Source organism: Artibeus jamaicensis, unplaced genomic scaffold (genome assembly GCF_021234435.1).
Source record: "Artibeus jamaicensis isolate MK-2021 breed Jamaican fruit bat unplaced genomic scaffold, CSHL_Jam_final contig_463, whole genome shotgun sequence".
Lineage (NCBI taxonomy): Eukaryota > Metazoa > Chordata > Mammalia > Chiroptera > Phyllostomidae > Artibeus > Artibeus jamaicensis.
In genome coordinates, this window is record NW_026521841.1 from 2819658 (window position 1) to 2835203 (window position 15546).

General features: G+C 42.8%; 1 protein-coding gene across 1 annotated transcript in view; it reads right to left on the bottom strand.

Annotated features, from left to right (window-relative positions):
* Window positions 1-13975, bottom strand: part of CFAP221 (cilia and flagella associated protein 221) — a 112020-nt gene extending 98045 nt beyond the window's left edge. Inside the window, exons 1-3 of the mRNA XM_037146232.2 lie at window positions 13892-13975; window positions 11971-12158; window positions 9460-9560 (exon numbers count right to left, since the gene is read on the bottom strand). Coding sequence (XP_037002127.2) covers window positions 9460-9560; window positions 11971-12109 — 240 coding nt within the window. The 5' untranslated portion in view covers window positions 12110-12158; window positions 13892-13975. The remainder of the gene's footprint in view (window positions 1-9459; window positions 9561-11970; window positions 12159-13891) is intronic.
* Between the last annotated feature and the right edge of the window lie 1571 nt (window positions 13976-15546).

Here is a 15546-nt window from a genome sequence, read left to right on the forward strand (position 1 = left end):
TGTAGCTGTACATTATTTCCAGGGTGAAGAAAGAGGGGAGATCCAGAAGCTAGCCAAGGTATAAAACCCCTGAACTCCAACAGTCAGCAAACTTAGATTAGCTAAGTACCCTTTTGTAACCTCGGCTCAAGAACATAGAACAAACTCACTAACTTACTGACAAACTTACTAACAACTCTATTTCCTTTGTACATGGGGCATTTATACTATCCAGGTGCCTGCTTGCAGCTTTGCGCTTGTACGTGTTTTATAAATAAACTCGAGGGGACTTCCGCCAAGATGGAGGCGTAGGTGGAAGCACTGCACCTTCTCACACAACCAAGTTTAAAAACAACAAAGTTTTAGCAACAAAAATGCAGCCAAACCACAGGAAATTGAACTACACGGAAGTCTGAAAACAACAAACCCTTCAGCCAAACCAGTAAGAGGGGCAGAGCCAGCAGCAGAGTGGGGTTGGACAGGAAAGATCCAGCGGACCAACCCAGGCCCCCAACCCAGGTGCGCCGGCAGCTGTGGGTGGATCCCAGGTGTGGAGTAGCAGCGGGTGGACCCACTGAGGGCTAACCACAGTCACACATTCTTGCACAGATAAACCGGTGAAAGAGCGAAGCGGTGAGACAGACTGTGCAGGCCCCAGTGGCGGAAAGTGGCAGAGGGGACCGCCATTGTCCCTCTCTGACCCCACCGCCACATACAGCATCATAAACCAGCAACCTGGGTGGCCCAACCCTGGTAAACACCTCCTCGTACGTAACAGGCACAAACATGGATCAAGAACAACTCACAGCCTCAGAGCCAATAAATCTAAGCAACAAAGAAATAGCTAAACTTTCAGATGCACAGTTCAAAACAGTGGTGATCAGGATGCTCACAGAACTGGTTGATTATAGTCACAAATTAGAGGAACATATGAAGGCTAAACTAATTGAAATGAATGGAAATACATAGGAAACCAATAGTAATGGAAAGGAAACTGGGACTCAAATCAAAGGAGTGGACCAGAAGGAGGAAAAAAATGACCAAACAGAAAAGGATGAAGAAACAGGAATTCAAAAAAAATGAGAAGAGGCTTAGGAACCTCCAGGACATCTTTAAACGTTCCAACATCTGAATTATAGGGGTACCAGAAGGGGAAGAGGAATAGCCATGAGTGGAAAACTTATTTGAACAAATAATAAAGGAGAATTTCCCCAATCTGGCAAAGGAAATAGACTTCCAGGAAATCCAGGAGGCTCAGAGAGTCCCAAAGAAGTTGGACCCAAGAAGGAACACACCAAGGCACATCATCATTACATTAGCCAAGATGAAAATGAAGGAGAGAATCCTAGAAGCAGCAAGAGATAAGGGGATAGTCACTTACAAAGGAGTTCCCATCAGACTGTCAGCTGATTTCTCAAAAGAGACCTTACAGGCAAGAAGGGGCTGGAAAGAAGTATTCCAAGTCATGAAATCCAAAGACCTACATCCAAGATTGCTCTATCCAGCAAAGCTTTCATTTAGAATACAAGGACAGATAAAGTGCTTCTCAGATAAGATCAAATTCAAGTTCATCATCACCAAGCCCTTACTGTATAAAATGTTAAAGGGACTTACCTAAGAAAAAGAAGTTAAAAAAGATGAATAGTGAAAGGACAGCAAACTCACAGTTACTAAGAACCACACCTAAAACAAAAACAAACTAAGAGGACAGCTAGATCAGGAGCAGAACCATAGAAATGAAGATCCCATGGAGGGTTAGCAACAGGGGAGTGGGAGAAGGAGAAGGGGGGAGAAGGTACAGAAAATAGGTAGCATAGATGATAGGTAGAAAATAGGGGGAGGGCAAGAAAAATATGGGAAATATAAAATCTAAAGAACTTGAGACATGTGGTCATAAACTAAAGGGGGAATGGTGGGGGAGGGGTATGCAGGGTGGAGAGGAATGAAGGGGGGAAATAGAACTATAGTGGCATAATCAATAAAATATATTTAAAAAAATAAATAAACTCATTATCTCATTTCCACTATATGGGGTTGTCTCTCAATTGAATTGTTCCCTTGTGGATGAGAGAAGAACTGAGGCAAGGGAAGGAGCCTCTTGACTCAGGTCTCTCTCTCCTGGTGTGTAACAGAGGCTGCTGGAATTCATGGCTGTGAGAGGTGGGGGCAGGGAGGTCTCTAATGACTGCACTAGGGAATTGAAGACTAACACTATTATTTCAGGAAGGCTGATGAACTGTGAATTTATGTAAGGTGAGACTGTAAAGCCTCAACTTTGGTCTGGGCTGGCAACATCAACACCAGTTTCTCGTGAGGAAATTGATTATTTAATTAATAAATATGGTTTCCCAGACAAAACCTTAACACAGAAAACTGGACATCAGTGTTTTAAATTTTAAAGTAAATTGTAACATTGAGTTCAATATGAATATGAGAAAATGCTTTCACTTCTTCAACTAGATCTAGATCAATCTCAAATGTTGAACAATTTATGGTGGTTTTATTTTATTTATTTTTTTGGCCAGATACAATGAACTTCATTGATGGTGCAGGATGAGGTAGGGCTCTTTAAGCCCCTCCCCTCTTCAAGGGGTCTAAGATGAAAACTGGAGGTCAGGGGAGTCTCAGTGTGTTGGGGGATCGATTTGGGCAAGGACTCTCTAGCAACTGAGGGCTTCTTTTCTTGTTGCTGGGGCTGGTGGTTCAGGGAGCTCTTACTCCTTGGAGACCATGTGGACCATAAGGTCCACCACCCTGTTACTATAGCCAAATTCATTGTCATACCAGGAAATAAGCTTGACAAAGTGGTCATTGAGAGTAATACCAGCTCTAGTACTAAAGGCAAAGTACTAACAGCCACAACAGAGTGGCTGTTACTGTTAGAGTCACAGGAGACCACCTGGTCCTCAGTATAGCCCAGGATGCCATTGAAGGGGTCCTCTGATGCTTGCTTCACTATCTTCTTGATGTCACCATATTTGGCAGCTTTCTCCAGGCAGCAGGTCAGATCCACAACCAACACGGGGGCAGAGGGTGGTGAGGACATGGAACACCATGCCAGTGAGCTTCCCATTCAGCTCAGGAATGACCTTGCCACAGTCTTGGCAGCTCCAGTAGAAGCAGGGATGATGTTCTGGGCAGTCCCTCGGCCATCGCGCCACAGCTTGCCAAAGGGACCATCCATGGTCTTCTGGGTGGCAGTGACAGTGTGTATTGATGACTTCCAAAGTCATCCTGGATGACCTTGGCCAGGGGGACCAAGTAGTTAGTGGTTCAGGAGGCACTGCTGACAATCTTTGTGGAGCTGTCATACCTGTCATGGTTCACACCCACCACAAACATGGGGGCATCTTCAGAAAAGGCAGAGATGATGACCCTCTTGGCTCTGCCCTTCAAGAGAGCCCCAGCCTTCTCCACAGTGGTGAAGACACCAATGGATTCCACAACATATTCAGCACCAGCATCAGCATCAGCCCACTTAATGTTGGCAAGATCTCCCTCCTGTAAGATGGAGATGGACTTTCCATTGATGACGAGCTTCCTGTTCTTAGTCTTGACTGTGTCTTTGAAAATGCCACGAGTAGAATCACACTGGAACACGCAGATCACGTAGTTGAGGTAAAGGAAAAGATCACTGATGGTGACAACATCTACTTAGCCAGAGTAAAAAGCAGCTCTGGTGACAAGGCATCCAATTAGGCCACATCTGTTCACAATTAGGCCATTGTGTTTCAGGGTTGAGGCTGGCACTGTGCACTCAAGACATGGCTGTCTGTTGAACAGTAGGAGCAGAGAGACTATAGTGGTTTTAAATTCATGTTGAAGCATGAATTTCTGCCCCAAATCGATCATTCCATTCTTGAGACTTCTGGCCAAGATGGAGGTATAGATAAATACACTTTGCCTCCTCACACAACCAAAAGAAGGACAACAAATTTTAAAACAAAAAAACAACCAGAACTGCCAGAAGATTGAACTGTATGTAAGTCCAACAACCAAGGATTAAAAGAAAAAACATTCATCTAGACCAGTAGTTGGGGGTGAAGAGACAGGCAGCTGGGGCCAAAAGGACACACAGCAAGGTGGTGGTTGGAGGACCAGGTGGACCAGTCAGTGGCTGGTGGTCCCACATTCACATGCGGATAGACCAAGAGGAACAACTAGGGAGCGAGACAGATCCACAATCCAGGTTTCCAGCACAGGAAACTAAAGTCTCAAAACCTCTAGCTGTAAAGACCTGTGGTAGTTACCACAGCAGAAGAAATTCCCAACCTCACAGGACAGTTTGTTGGAGGAAAGCCTGGGGTTCTAGAAGGTACACAAGCCCATCCACCTGGGAATCAGCACCAGAAGGGCCCAATTTGCTTCTGGGTAGCAGAGGAAGTAACTGAAAGCTGAAAGCTGAGCAAGCAGCATTGTTCCCTCTCTGACACCTCCTGCACAGGCAGTGCCACAACATAGCAACCTGGGTTGGGCCACCGTGGTGAATACCTAAGGCCCCACCCTTTAAAACATAACAGGTGCACCAAAGAAATATGGCCCAAATGAAAACAACAACAACAAATCAAAACTCTAGAAAAAGAACTAGGCAATGAAGAGATAAGCAACCTATCAGATGCAGAGTTCAAAACACTAGTAATTAGGATGCTCACAGAAATGATTCAGTATGGTCGCAAAATAGAGAAAAAAGTGAAGGCTACCAAAGTGAAATAACAAAAAAATATACAGGGAACCAACACTGAAGGGAAGGAAACTGGGACCTGAATGAATGATTTTGAGGAGAAGGAAGAAAGAAACATTTAACCAAAACAGAATGAAGAAACAAGAATTCAAAAAAATCAGAAGAGGCTTAGGAACCTCCAGGACAATTTTAAACATTCCAACATTGAAATCATAGGGGTGCCAGAAGGAGAAGAACAACAGCAAGAAATTGAAAACTTCTTTGAAAACATAATGATGGAGAACTCCCCAATCTGGCAAAGGAAATAGACTTTCAGGAAGTCAGGAAGCTCAGAGAGTTCCAAAGAAGTTGGACCCAAAGAAGCACATACCAAAGCACATCATAATTTCATTATCCAAGATTAAAGATGAGGAATCTTAAAAGCAGCAAAAGAAAAGAAGAGAGTTAACTACAAAGGAGTGCCCATAATACTGTCAGCTGATTTCTCAAAAGCAACTTTGCAGGCAAGAAGGGGCTGGAAAGAAGTATTCCAAGTCATGAAGGGCAAGCACCTACATCCAAGATTACTCTATACAGCAAAGTTATCATTTAGAATGGAAGAGCAGATAAAGTGCTTCCCAGATAAAGTCAAGTTAAAGAAGTTCATCATCACCAAGCCGTTATTATATGAAATGTTAAAGAGACTTATTTAAGAAAAAGAAGATGATCAAAATTATTAACTGTAAAATTACAACAAATTTGCAACTATCAAAAACTGAACCCTAAAAAAAAGAAACAAAAACAAACTAAGCAAACAACCAGAATAGGAACAGAGTCACAGAAATGGGGATCACAGGGAGGGTATCAGCGAGGAGGGGGAGAATGGGAGAAAAGGTACAGGGTATAAGAAGCATAAATGGTAGGTACAAGATAGACAGGGGGAGGTTAACAATAGTATAGGAAATGAAGAAGCCAAGGAAGTTATATGTATGACCCATGGACATGAACTAATTGAGGGGGGAATGAGGGTGTGAGGCAGGATGCAGGGTGGAGGGGAATAAAGGGAAAAATTGGGACAACTATAATAGCATAATCAATATATGTTTGTATATTGACTTTGTATTTTGATAATACTTATAAAAGTATAAAAATATACTTTAAAAAATCTTTCCATTCTTGGGCAATTTGCATAGTTTCCTGTAGCAAAACCACAATAAAAATAGAATTGGATAATTCCCCGTGTTTGGCAAGAATCTCAAAGTAGTGGCCCTAACTCGGCTGGTAGAAACAGAGGGCTGGCTCTCCCAAAACCTCCAAGGATGTTATTAAGATGAAATCAGTTTGTACTTTTACCCATTTTCTGTTTGTTTTAATGTCTGATAGAAGAATTATTATTATTCAGATTTCACCCTGAATTTATTTGGAATTACAGTCTCTCACTTCCAATTACAGACCCAGAGAAAGAAGACACCTACCAAGAAGGGCTCCTGGTGGTAAACTGGGCTCAACTTTGAAAGCAAAGCCTAGTAGCCATTGGTAGACAACACCATAAATCATACTTCAGGGACAAGCCTGCACTAAACTGCCTATCTCCCCCACTGCCCTGTCTGCCTGCACTGTGTTCCTGCCATCTGAGCCATACCTTATATATAAAGGAGTTCTTGGAATTGTATTTCAACCAATTCAGGACTGAGGCTTTACCTGTCCAATTGGAGCTGTGTGGCTCTATCCCCATCAGCATCTTCATCAACCACTCTGAGCAGTTCCATTCTGACCAAGCAGGACAATGCTTTTTGGGCCAAACTGAGGATTTAAAGTCTTCATTTCCATAAGTATGACCAGTCAGCACTGATCTGGCTCAGAGAGAGAACTTTCCCTTTCTAACAAAGAAAGTAGACTGCGTTTCCTGGTCTGGAGCTGAAAAACTGAGGAAGTCTCACTGAATCAGAGCAGAATGGAGCAGAGCAAAGCAGACCAGACCAGACTAGTACAGAGCAGGCTGGTGTGGAACTGAGCAAGACAGAGAAGAGCTGCCCCACCCAAGGGCCATCTTGCTCAGGTCCACCTCACAGCTGTGCTTTTTCACAGCTGTACTGCTTCATAATTGAGCTGTAACACTATTGAGCTGTTCCCCAGCCATGCTGTATCACAATTGCACCGTTTGTCCTGAATAAAGTTGTGTTTTACATAATACCCCAATTTGGGGATTCCTGTTGGCATTGAACTGGCACCAACAACCGTTAGTTGACACAATAAAGTGAGTTCAACATCTTCATAAGTGTTTACTAAGTGCCTCTTGCGTTTTAGGCATTGTGCTATACGAAAGACAGAAATGGCCTCTGTTCTTCGGCAGAAGGAAGCTTTTACCTCCCTTCAAAAACCCAGGTACACTAGATTGCATCCTGGTCTCCAAATATGCTGCACACTTGCTTACCCTGAGCCTCTCTCCATGACTTCCTGCTTTTGGACTGTCCCAAATGGCTATTTTACATCATGAACAATAACCTAATGAAAAAATGCTAGACATCATTAATCATTAAGGAAATGCAAGTAATACAGTAGAGAGTTGAATGGCCTCAAAAAATGTGTCCACACCCTAATACCAGGAAGCTGTGAATGTGATCTTATTTAAGAAAGTGTCATTGCAGATGTTATTAAATTAAGGACCCTGAGATGAGATCATCCTGGATTACCCAGATGTGCCCTAAGACCAATAAAAAGAGTCCTTTCAAGTTACAGAAGAGGAGAAGATACAGTAAATCAGAGGAGAAGGGGATGTGAAGATAGAAGTAGAGATCTGAGTTATGTAGCCACAAGACAAAGAACAGCTACAGCCACCATAAGCTGGAAGAAGCAAGGAAAGATTCTTCTCAAGAGTTTTAGGCACTGGAGGGAGCCCTACTGGCTCCTTGATTTTGGACTCTGGTATCCAGAATAATATTTTTAAGCCCCTAAAATTGTGGTAATTTTTTATGGCAGCCACAGAAAACTAATATTTCACTCCTTGATATATATTTGGAGAATTGAAATTCTGTCCATATAAACACATGTACAAGAATTTTCATAACAACAATTATTATTCCTAATAGTCCCAAAGTACACACCAAAATGTTCATCAATGGATGAATGCATAAACAAAATGTGGCACATCCACACAATGGAATATTATTCACCCATAAGAATGATTGATATTGGTATGTCCTACAAGCTGAATAAGCCTAGAAAATGTGCTAAATGAAAAAAGCTAGTCACAAAAGACCATATTCCCATAATTCCATTCATATGAAATGTCCAGAATAGGCACACCTATACCAACAGGTACAGAAAACAGACTGTGGTTGCCTAGGGTTGGGGGAGGGGATGAGGAGAGTGAGGGGGCTAGATGGGTGGTATATTGTTTATTCATTAGAAACAATGAATATTTATGAATGGTAATTGTTTTAGATCTATCCTACCATAATCTAAATAGCAAACTTAATGACCAGGAAAATGAAGTTCCAGAATGTATTATTAACCTGGGTCTTTGATGCCAGGTTGATGGGTGAAGTTCCCAGTCACAGTCAAATCCCAGCCGTATTCTGATAGGAGCCACTTGGCACCTAACAGGTTCCTCTCCTAATCTATCCTCTCTCTACCCACTTGAATGCATAAGGACTCATGGACACTGCATCCTGACTTTAATGGGGATAATACGTAACCTCACTCCCTGAGAAGCTTTACCACTTGTCAGTTTCTCAGTGATTCCCCTCACTCTGAGCAGTCTAACACAACAGTTGGAATTCTATCTTAGTATGATCCACTTTAAGACATGACTTTTAAAAATGCACTACATTTAAAAGTAGAGAGTCTTGTGGTTGCTGGAACAGGGCCAGAGGGTGGCACCACATACAAAGCCAGAGTCACAGAGGGCACGTATGAAGAAAGCCCACCTCTGCCCACTCTGACACATGCTCAGAGATCAGTTTGACTCAGTTCTAAGGCCCAGTTGGACTAACTCTGATGTCATACTCCATATGACCTTAGGGAATTGTGCTGAGGTCACTGAGGTTTATAGAGCTGATTTACATGTTCAAGTCCCTTTTGGTGTGGGAGTTAGGAATGCTGTAGTCATCCATTACCCACTCCAGTCTGAACATCCATCCAGGTCAGTGGGAAGGGACCCAACAAGGACTGGACTTGGTGTGGCTCAGTGATGGACAGCAGTCACTATAGGCTTCATTTGTCTTTTCTGAAGCCTGTTCAGCAGAGCTGACCCCTGCCATCCCAGATTTGGCAAGAATCTCTTTAGGCAGTGACTGATTTAGACATGAGCATCTGACCTGGGCAAGTGAAACAGAACCCTCCCTGGGGCCTCTTAGGAAAGGGCCGTGGCTTTCCCCAGTTGTGCAGGCATGGATCAGGAACGCAGGCTCGGAGGAAGGCAGCCTGAGAGTCAGTCTGTCTGCACTCCGTAGCCTGTGTTCTTGAGCCAACTATTTAACCTTTTGGACTCTCAGCTTCTTCATCTATACAGAGTAATATTACAATGTCCACAGAGTTAGTATAAGGACTAAATTGAATGATGTGAGACATAAAGCACAGTTCCCTGCCTCTAAGAGTCACTCAGCAATGGCACCTATTTGAATAGAGCTGGGAGGAGCCTTTGGCCTGGGGGAAGTGACTTATCCAAGGACACCGATGCCACTTTAAAATTTCTCATCCATGAACTAACTTTCTGGCTTAACTTGTACCCACACTTCTGCTGCTCGTTAGATAAATGAGTAGTATAAATGCAGAAAATTCACTTGTATGATTAATTATTCCACTTACAAAGCACCTACCAGAATCTGCTGGTGTTGTTTGTCTACTTGATAGCCTCCAAAATGCAGTATGCCAGGCTTCGCTTGTATGACCTTATTACTCAGAAGTTTTGCATACACTTCTACAAAAATAATGTAGAGAAGTATATAATGAGATGAGACATAAAAGAAAGTATTAAATAAAGGAAAATCCTGTTAACATAGGCTCTTTTTAATTTAGGATATTTTAAGCATATGGAAGCTTCAGACAGAGGATATAGCTGTCAACAAGTTTAATAATCTGTTCCAAATAAACTGAAGTGCCTCTTCTATTTTTACACATTACTTGGGAGATACTATCATCACAATACAAATTCATGTACTGTTGTTATGTATTAAAATAATTGCCCTTCATATTTTGTACAATTCTTTGTAATAATACACAAGCTCATGAAGCACGCACACGTCTTTGCTCTGTGTAATGCTGTGCTTACATCTTACGTAATGAATGCCCAGTTCAAAGAATCTAAACACTCAGTGTTTCATTGTAGTACTGTATATTTAACTGTTATTATTTTATTTCCTCTGAATAGAATTATAATATGATATAATCTTTTAAAATTGATATGATATAAAATCTACTATTTGATATAAAGTAATGTTAAAGCTCTGAATATTTATCTCTCTGGCCAGTAGAGTTGCAAACCATTATTGTAATATGAACATCTTTTTTTTTTCCAGATTTGAGAATGGGATTAAAACAGCTGAGCTAAAAAAAGTGCCCAGGTCTACAAAACATTTCCCAGCTCTTCATACAGGCACGAACTGAGGTGTGGGAAGAAGGCACTGGGAACCCACCACACAATCCATGCCTCCAGCGCCTCATGCCAGGCATGTGTTTGTAGACCTCACTCCGACCCTCCAAGGCAGGTATTATCTCACTTTGGATCACCTTTCACCTTTGGCTTTATCCCAGTCCTAGGGGCCACAGGCACCCTTACCCATCCATTAGCCCACTATGATTCTCATATACATTTGGGCCAAACTGAAGGGCTGGGGTGGGGTTAGGATGGTATTTCAGGGGGACCAATAATCTCTGCAGGTCATCTGGTAATTTTTTAAAGTATTTAAATTAACATTATTTGATAATTTTTTAATGCTGAAGATTTTGTTTTTGTTTTTAGGGGCACAAAAATGTATGTCAGTGAGCATTTTTCTCTTAATGCCCAGAAATAGTCAAGTATACTAATTTGCACTCAACAAGTTCGACAAAAGAGCCACACCAAGTACTACATTTCCAGCTTTTGCAATAGGCTTTGAAAGATGAGGGGGAAACAACCTAGTGTGATGGTACAGAGTTGGACACGGGACTGCAACAGCTGAACACTAACTCTCCACTTACTTACTGTATTTTGTCATTTATGATGTGCTCCTGTGTACAATATGCACCCACGGTTTTGGCCCAAACTTTCAGGAAAAAAAAAACTTTTGTTTTAATGTTTTTAATTTATTTATATTTAGAAACAAAAGTGATTATCATATTCCAGGATATTATTTTGCATATGAATATCATTATTGCTTTCTACAGTTACACTTTTAATGCATAAGTGTAAATAAAATAATTGAAAACATTTACATAGATATGAAATTAGTTCTACCCATGCATAACGTGCACCCTTATTTTCCCCTAAAAAATTTGGCCAAAAATTGTGTATTATACATGGCAAAATACAGTAGTTGTGCCACTTTGGGGAATTCATTTGACTGCTCCAAGTCTCAGCTTCCCCAACAGTAAAATGGAAATAGAATGTTGATGTCATGTGGAGTAAGCGAAAGTAATGTAGGTGAAATGATTAGGCTTTAACATAATGGCTATAGAAATTTACCAGGCTTTCCAGTCTAAGGGATGTGCATGGAAAAAGGCAAGAGGGTATAAAATGCCTGAGGTGTTGAAGGAGCAGGAGTAACAGAGGGGCTGGAGCTGGGGAGGACAGGCCCTTGGCATGGGGATGATGCTGGGTAGGCAGGTTCAGATAAACAGCAAAGAGGGCTAAATGGCAATTGAAGGAGCTTCAACTTAATTCTTTATGCAAGGGGAACCTCAGAAGGATAGGGGCAGAGGCCAGCCAGGGTTCTACAGAGAAAACTGACTGGGTGGGGGGTGAAGAGTCATCTGGAGGAGAGTGTGGCCAGGGTGCAAAGCACTGCAGCAGCCCTGGTCACCTGATGAGGATGAGGAACAAGTATGTGGGGACAGACAGGAAAGGTATTTGAGGAAGTGGAAGCAGAAGAACTTGGTGGTTAATTCACACCTCAAAAATGTATCGGTTAAGTGGAGGGACCTACATAGAACCATTGTTCTTTTGTTGGCTTAAAACAACAGAATTTTATTCTCTCAAAGTTCTGGAAGCCAATAGAATCATTGTTCTTAATAAAACCTGTTATGAGCCCATAAAACAATATAGACAAATCAACACCAAAAATTCCACTATGTTTTATGGATTTGGAGCCTCTGGGAAGCTGTTATAAAGTAAATCTGTTTCTAGCCCTTACTCGATTCTAAGAGGTGGTTGGGCACTTCTCTTCTTTTCTTGGGCTCCTCCACTAGGCTGTTCAAAAGGAGGGGTGATACGTTATTAAACAGTTCCTCTGAATTCTTTGGTTCTCTGCTGGGGGTTTTCACTGCTGCCATTTTATCATGAAAAATGGAGTCTTCTTTTCAGAGCCAAAGGTCACAGTTCCTGGGAGGAAAATAGTAGCAGTAGAATCATCCATGAGAAACCACTCACATTTATTTTTTCTCAATCTTCAATAAAGGTACTTCTTGCCACTGGGTGGTTCAGGCCCTTCCTGCCTCTCATTTCTCCAGCCACTCTAATCCCACACACCGTTGTCCCATTAATCTCCTTGCATCACACATCACAACCCAGTATTGTGCCAGTGCTGAAAACCCTTTCATAATCCTACTTTTCTTTTGCCTCCTGACATACTTCATGAGCAATTAGCTGAGGTACATGAAGGAATAAATAAAGGCTCTTGGAGTCGAATGAGTTTAGCGAATGTTGAAGTAAACCATTAACCTTGTTTCTTCTTTCCTCCTCCTCCTCCTCCCCCTCCTCCTCCTTCTTTTTTGTGTCCTCATTTTTTTTCATTGGTTTTAGAGAGAGAGGAAAGGAGAGAGAGAAACATCAATGTAAGAGAGAAGCATCCATTGGCTGCCCTCTCTTCACACCTTGACTAGGGATTGAACACATAGCCTAGGTGTGTGCCCTGACTGGTAATTGAACCTGCAACCTTTTGTTGAGTACAACACTCCAACTGAGCAACACTGGCCAGGACTAAACAGTCCTCCTCCTTGTCAGATTTCTGTAATCAGTGTCTCAGAGGGGACTGTGAAATGCTTTAACATCTGGAGACACGTTACAGGACTCTGGCATTTAGAGCCACTTTCCTTGGCCCCTCTCTGGGGCAATGAGGAGGGGGAGACATCATAGAGCTCCTCCATGTCCACTTGGTCTTTCCTAGAAGCTATGTCTGAGGAAAGAGGACCTGGTTCATGTCACACCCTTCATCAGCCTGGCCTTTACACAGTTAACAGTTATTTTAAGTCCTCCTTCTTCACAAAATTCACACAGATCCCAACCAACACTTTAACATTCTTTAGCAATTACTGCCTCTACTACTCATTTGACATTAATAATTTATTGCCTCATAATGGCACTTTACAAACCTCACATATCTTTGTATTCTCCCCAGCTAAGTGTCTTAACTTGGGGCACTTATACGAACTGGGGACTGCTCTGTGGGGTCCCTGAAACTGAACGTAAAATCATTGTGTGGATCTTTACGTGCATTTTTTGAGAGGGTTCTTAGCTTTAGATTCCCAAAATCTCTGGCATTGAGCAAAACGCAGTTGACTACACTGAAGAAGGTGCTTAATAATCACTTTATGAAAGAAGACTCCTTTCCCCTCACTTCCCATCCCAAGCGTCCCTGAAGACTCCTCACACCTTAGCTCAGCCTCCACCACCTGCTTCTTTCTCCATCCACTAACATCTCTCCCAAGCTTATTCTCCAGCCCCTTCTCCACCGCGTCCCTCAAATTCCCTGCCCCTCTTCAGGCGGGTACAAGAGCGAAACCGTTCTCCAGTTCACTCACCCCCAGGGTGAAGCTGTCTCCCTTTTCACACCCCCAGATCCTGGGTCCCCTCACCCCATCCTCTATCGGCTCGCCTTCTCGTTCTGGCCAAACGCTTGCTCCCTCAGCTCCACTTTAGTCCATACTCTGCTAGGGGTAGGGGTCGACCCCAGACACAAGCACCGCCCGCATCCTCATTAACCCTTTAGGCGGAACTATCCTGAGACTGCAGCTCAGGCGAACTTGCTGCTGGACACCGCCTGGGGTTCAGGCTGCCTCAGCAGCTCTGCTGCGGCCAAGGGGGCCACCCCGGCCCCGGGTCCCAGAGCGGCTTACTCTGCAGACAGTCCCAGGGCTGGATTCCGCCAGAGGGTCGCCTTGACAACGCAGACGCGCTCCAGGCGAGCGCGGAGGGGGGCGGGGCGCGGGAGTGTGGGCAGGGGGACGCGACCAAATTTCTCAAGAATGTGGGGGGAGCCATTCTGTCGCAGCAGGAGATGAGGAGGCCGTGGGTATCTCCTGGGGACCCTGAGCAGTTTCTGGTGACTCAGAACAGAGAGAGAAACTTATGGAGTGCAAAGCCAATGGATTCCCAAGAGGAAATGAGAAAGTCGGGAGAGACTATAAACTGGACCCTCGGAAGAGCAGTTTGCAGGAGAGGGGCAGGCCGAAAGGGGCGGGGCCTCTCCAGTGCAGTGGGTGCTGCTTTCCCCATCAACCTTCACTTCCGGAAGCCCTACTTTAATATCATTTGTATTTTGACAAATTTCAAGTATATACAAAGGTAGGCACAATAGTATGTACGATGAACCTTAAACCATCAATGGTTTGCATCAATTGTCTGCAACAATGACCAAATTATGGCCAATCTTACTTTGATACCTTTCCTCTACTCCCTGTATTATTTTGCAGAAAATCCCAGACATCATTTCACCCGTAAATATATCAGAATATAACTCCAAAAGATAAGGACTCGACTAAAAAACATAACCATAATACTAATACCTAAAAGTTACGATAAATTTTTAATATGTTCGGATATTCTGTATACAGTAGTTTCATAAATGTCATAAAATATTTTTTTAGAGTTTGCCGGTTTGATTCAGAATTCAAATAAAACCTACATATTGCAATAGACTGATATGTGTTTTAGGTCTCCTTTAATCAACAATACTCTCCCTCCCTATTATTTTGTTGTTGTTGCAATTTATTCGCTAATGAAATTGTTTCTGTCCTTGATACTGATGCTCAGGATTTATAGCCATGATACTAGGTCTGCTCCCCTAACTTTCTGCCTTGTCTACTCCACCTGCTCAGCCAAGGACATTATTCCTAACAGAGATGGCTCAGGCCCCTCTCTTTCCAGAATCTGCCCTAGTCTTGCTTCCTCCATCTGTTACTTGACACTTGTTTGGTGTTATTTAAGACTTCACGCTGATAACGGATTATAATATTCAATGAGGATACCTGCCTTTCTCACACCCACATCACTTGTGCTCTTTGTGGTTTTGTTTTTTACCCTCCACTGAGAATGTTTATTCCTTCCATCTTATTCTCCAATTTTTCCTTCTTGGCTACTACCATCACTGATTAAAAATCCCCTATCTTTTAAGGCTAGCATTAGAGATGGTATATCTCCTATCCTTCCCATAATCTCTCAGGTCAGGAGGGCTGTTTCCCTTTTCTGAGCTTTTATACACTTTGCTCCACCATCTTCTGGCACTTATATTTTTATATGCTGCTAGTTGCCTGCTTTCATTTTCTTACCAACAGAACCTCAGCTTTGCTTAGTTTCTTCACACCCCCCCAGTTCCAGCAGCAGATCCTGATTAGTGTAGTCCAATCATTGAATTCCTGATCCTTTTTCCCACAGCCGATTTAGAGTTGAGCATATAACTCAATTCTGGGCACAGAGGTATTAGGGAAGGAATTCTGGGGGACCTCTGGAAAATACTTCTCCTCTCCTAAGAAAGAGCCATACAAAGATACAG